Source organism: Tasmannia lanceolata, unplaced genomic scaffold (assembly GCF_043159265.1).
Source record: "Tasmannia lanceolata isolate RefF3 unplaced genomic scaffold, GAP_Taslan_0.1 ptg000019l, whole genome shotgun sequence".
NCBI classification, from domain to species: domain Eukaryota; kingdom Viridiplantae; phylum Streptophyta; class Magnoliopsida; order Canellales; family Winteraceae; genus Tasmannia; species Tasmannia lanceolata.
Window position 1 is genome coordinate 25,000,155 of NW_027518696.1, and position 4,823 is coordinate 25,004,977.

General features: G+C 43.5%; 1 protein-coding gene across 1 annotated transcript; it reads right to left on the reverse strand.

Annotated features, from left to right (window-relative positions):
• Nucleotides 1–2,255: 2,255 nt before the first annotated feature.
• LOC143852436 (uncharacterized) lies at nt 2,256–4,385 on the reverse strand. Its single transcript, XM_077361817.1, has 2 exons — nt 3,750–4,385; nt 2,256–3,611 (listed from the first exon to the last, which is right to left on the reverse strand). Exons 1-2 carry the CDS (start codon nt 4,383–4,385, stop codon nt 2,256–2,258), a joined length of 1,992 nt encoding a protein of 663 aa, XP_077217932.1.
• Nucleotides 4,386–4,823: the final 438 nt, after the last annotated feature.

Below are 4,823 nucleotides of genomic sequence, written 5' to 3' on the forward strand. Positions count from 1 at the left end.
TTCTGAGGATCCACTTCAATTCCTCTCTCACTGACCATAAATCCAAGCAACTTTCCTGACGTGACCCCAAATACACATTTATTTGGGTTTAAGCGAAGTTGAAACTTTCGAATTTGCTCAAAGAACTTTCTCAAAGCGACTGTATGCTCTGGCCGAGTCTTGCCTTTGACAATCATGTCATCTACATAGACCTCGACCTCCTTATGAATCATGTCATGAAGAAGAGTAGTCGCAGCCCTCTGATAGGTGGCACCAGCATTCTTGAGACCGAACGGCATCACTCTGTAGCAATATGTCCCCCACTGAGTAATAAATGCCGTCTTCATCATATCCTCAGGCGCCATTTTGATTTGGTTATACCCTGAGAACCCATCCATAAAGGATAAGAGTGCATGTCCCGCGGTATTGTCAACCAAGAGATCAATGTTCGGAAGCGGAAAATCATCTTTCGGACTTGCCTTGTTCAAATCTCTGAAATCGACACACATCCTGACTTTTCCATCTTTCTTAGGCACAGGTACAATATTTGCAAGCCATTCAGGGTACTCAACTACTTCGATGAATTTCACTTCGAGTAGTTTCTTAACCTCGTCATGAACTTTCAACTCCCATTTTGTTTTAAGTTTCCGGAGTTTTTGCTTCTTAGGCTTGATCCCCGGGATTAGAGGTAATTTGTGTTGGACAATGTCCTCGCTCAATCCCGGCATGTCGTCGTAAGACCAAGCAAAAACCTCCTTAAACTCTTTTAGCAAGGTGATTAATTCTTCGCGCTCCTCAGGAGATAAAATTTTGCCAATCCGTATCTCCCGAATTAAGGTTTCATCACCTATATTTACAGTTTCAATTTCCTCTTCAAGTGGTTTAGCTCGGCGATTCTCCTCTTGTTGAATCATATATTTGATTTCAAGGGGAGTTTCGTCGGCTACCTCATTGGATGGGGAGTCTTGATTCTTATTATTAGTTATTTGATCAGGTTTAGAAGCAGAATCAGTAGAAGAGACAAGTACAGGAATGTAAGCAAAGGAGTCTTTTATTTCATTAGAATCAATGATTACATTAGTAAAATAACCCACAGCGGGCTTTACAGACTCTGAAACAGAATGAAAAAATAAGTCGACATCAGTATCGACACAATGAGAAACATGTACAGACAAAGAATCAACGAGGACGTCCTCAAATTCGGACTCTACGCCACCAAGAATAGACTCGTCACCCACTTCAGAAGTAGACCCGACCTCTATAGTACCTGCATCAAAAGAAAAGTTAGAAATGACAGACTCTGGGACGGACTCAGAAACTGACACAAATTTTGAAACGACTGGCTCTTTTGAAGGGACTGGACTATACTGAAAGAATACTTGGGGTATAACCTGTGAGGTCCAGTTATCCAAAGGTCCCTCAGCTGGGGTAATGGAGCTTCTTGGGTTTATGAAGGGTGTGTCTCCTCCAATCATTGCCACTACTGGTGCCTCAACCTGAAACAAAGAGTCTAGGGATTCTGATTCAAGGCTTTCCACCCAGTCTGAGTCTTGCTTCTCTAATTCAGCTGTCTCTGCAATCTGTTCGAAGAAAAAGTTCTTCGGCAATTCATCAGCAAAGAAAATCTCTAGACCTGGCAACTTCTTCCCAGTCTCATCATACCACGGCTCTGAAAAACCGTAAAACGGACAATAGGCCCCTTCCTTTCTGAATCTACCGTTCATAATCATGCTGAACGGTCCCATTGGAAACTCAAAACCCTGGCGGCGGCATGTAGCCCATCTCAACATATATGCTTTCATCTCTTGGACCTCTTTTCGAGAAGGCTGATACCCTAACCCGAATAATCCATTCTTTGCTTTCATTAATGGCCACTCAGTCAGGCCTTGCAGATTTCTTCCCAGGCCAGCTCCCGGGACATAACCAAATCGTCACATCATCCTTGCGACACTGACGTTGGTACTTGATAAAAACATGATTCCCTCTTTCATGGCTTCCGCCATAGTTATAGTAGAGACCTCTAGGGAGAATCCTGTCAAGATGACATCTTTGACATTCTCATCAACTGATTCGGCGGTTATCTGCCCGACTTCAGGTTTTGGATCTCCTCGCACTGTGATTACTCTGTTATTCCGGATGAATCTCAATTTCTGATGTAACGTTGAAGGAATAACTCCGACCTTATGCAGCCAAGGTCGGCCCAGGAGAAGAAAGAAAGAGGTTTTGATGTCAAGCACTTGGAATTCGACTTCAAAAGTCTCTCCCCCAATCTCGACTTATGTCGCTAGAGTCCCAATCACGCCTCTTCTAGTACCGTCATATGCTAGTATACCCTGCTCAGATGGTATGAAATCTTCTGGTCCAAACCCCAGGGTAGTGGCAGTACTCAACGGGCAAACGTTCAAAGCTGACCCATTGTCAATCAAGACTTCCGGCACTCTCTTTTTATTGCAGATTATGGTTATTCGGAGAGGGCGAACATGGTCTCTTCCTTCTGGAGGCAGGTCCTCATCAGTAAAAGACAGATCCTGGGAAACTCTTGTCGCGGCCACTAAACTGACTAGTTCATCAGGAGTAATCTCAACTGATACTTGGGATGAATTCAGCTCATGGAGCACAACCTGTCTGTGCTTCGGCGACGCCATCAGTAAACCCCAAATTGAAACATTAGCTTGGGTTTTCTTAAGCTGATTCAGCAAGTTATTATCTTCCTCTTCAACAAGTTTCTGCTTTTGCTTCTGATGGTCAACCCCTCTTGCAACCTCAGCGGGATTTTCGACTCTGAGCTCAGCTGGTTTGAAGACTCGTCCACCACGTGTGACATGGCGGAGCTCATCACATTGATCATCCAGAAGTGATAAGTCTTCATCTTCTAGCCTTAAAACATAGGGGATTCTTTCGCTGTTCTCTTCTTCATGTCTGAGGACATATGAACATTCAGCTGGTTCTGCAAATCCCTCAGCCCGAGCAGACAATACATAAGGCTTCTCATTTTCTGTATCACTGTCTCCCTCTTCCCATCTCAGCACGTACGGCTCCTCGGAGATTACTGAGCAAATACGGGAGTAGTCTAAAACAACTTCCTCTGTAAGGATTGCATAAACATTTGGTGGAGGGGTTGCATGTGTCGGCAAAGGATTGCGAGTGACATTAGGAGCTTCAACAGAATTTTTCTTTGCCTCAATCATATCTTGGATCTTATGCTTTAAGGCCATACATCTATCAGTCAGATGTCCGACACCCTGATGATATTCGCAGTAGTAATCCTTCCTCCAATACCTCGGGAGAGGATTCGGAGCTTCCCTAGGCTCTAACAGCTCAATCTTCTTGTCTCTCAACAGCTTCTTCAATGCTACTGACAAGGAATACGGCAAAGGATCAAATCGTCTTGGCTCTTTCCTCTCTGGGCGACCTTCGCCAAAATTTACTCTCCGTGCTGGCGGGGCAGTATTCATATTGTGAACCTCTTTAGGTGCAACCATAGGTCTTTTTCCTTCTCTTGAATCAGAAGGAACTCTCGATCTCAAACCCTTAGACAGTGCATCTTCTATTTGGGTTCCCGTCTTGATGAGGTGATTGAAATCAAGAAAGTACTGGATGGCCATGTGATGATAATATTGTGGAGACAAATTCTTCACAACAATTTTAATTTGATCCTCATCTGCCAGACGATGAGTCATCTGCGCGGCTTTCCTTCTCCATCTGCGGATGAAGGAAGTAAAAGTTTCATTATGGCCTTGTTTCAAAGCCTTAAGATCCCTCTTGGTTACGTCGATCCCCTCTTCCATAGAGAATTGTTCGACGAACCTATTGGCAATATCTTCCAAGGTTCGGATCTCTTCAGACTTTAGGCTCAAGAACCATTTCTTAGCCACTCCGATCAAAGATCTGGGAAACAAAAGAGCAACCTGCTCCGGAGATAGACCATGCTGTTGCAGAAGTGGAAGCACGGACATCAAATGGCTTCTAGGACAACCTGTCCCATCATATTTATCCATATCCGGCACTTTGAATCTAGGAGGCAGTGTGACTCCTGGATATATCATGAAATCGGCCATATTTAGCTTTTTCGGGCCTTGGAACTTGATGTTCTCCATTTCCTTAGTTAGCTTGTCTATTCTGTCTGCCATCGCTCTGCCCTCATTGTCTCTCTCCAGATGAGGGAGACAATTATGCTCTGCATACTGTTCATCTTCGATATCATCATCGTCATTCAAAACTGCAGGCCTAGCCATTGCAGGAGGGGGAAGAGGTATAACAGAAGGGTGTTGGGGTGCTTGCTCCTTAGAAGTAGAACTTCTATCAGTTTTCAAGCGAGCAAAATCTTCATTCATGGTGCCTAATTGTGCAAGGATAATTTTCATCATCTCATTGGTGTCAAGGGCATTATTTCCGTTTTCCGCCATGGGTTCAGGTGCAAATTGGACGGGTGAGGGAATTTCCTGGAGATTAGAAAAAGGTAATGCAGGGGAGGTAAAAGAAATTGGTGAAGAAGAAAATCGACTCAGCCTGGAATCAGCGGACTGACGGGACCAGGTTGATTTTGAAACGAGGATTTTCTTAGGAGCAATGGTTGCTCAATCAAGAATCCTGAGATGGAAGTAAAAACACTAGATTAAAAATTTGATAATCAAGATAAACTATTCTGATCAAATCATAACAAGAGAAATGGAAAACACATTTTCATTAACAAAATTCAAATTGTGATTACAAAGGATGAAACCTATTGTTCTCTGATCACAGCTGGATAAGCAGACTGACAATGATGTGAAATGCAGAAATAAAAAAAAAACAAAACATGATATAGATCTTCAAGGTTCCTCAATCCGAGCTCTCTTGCTCAC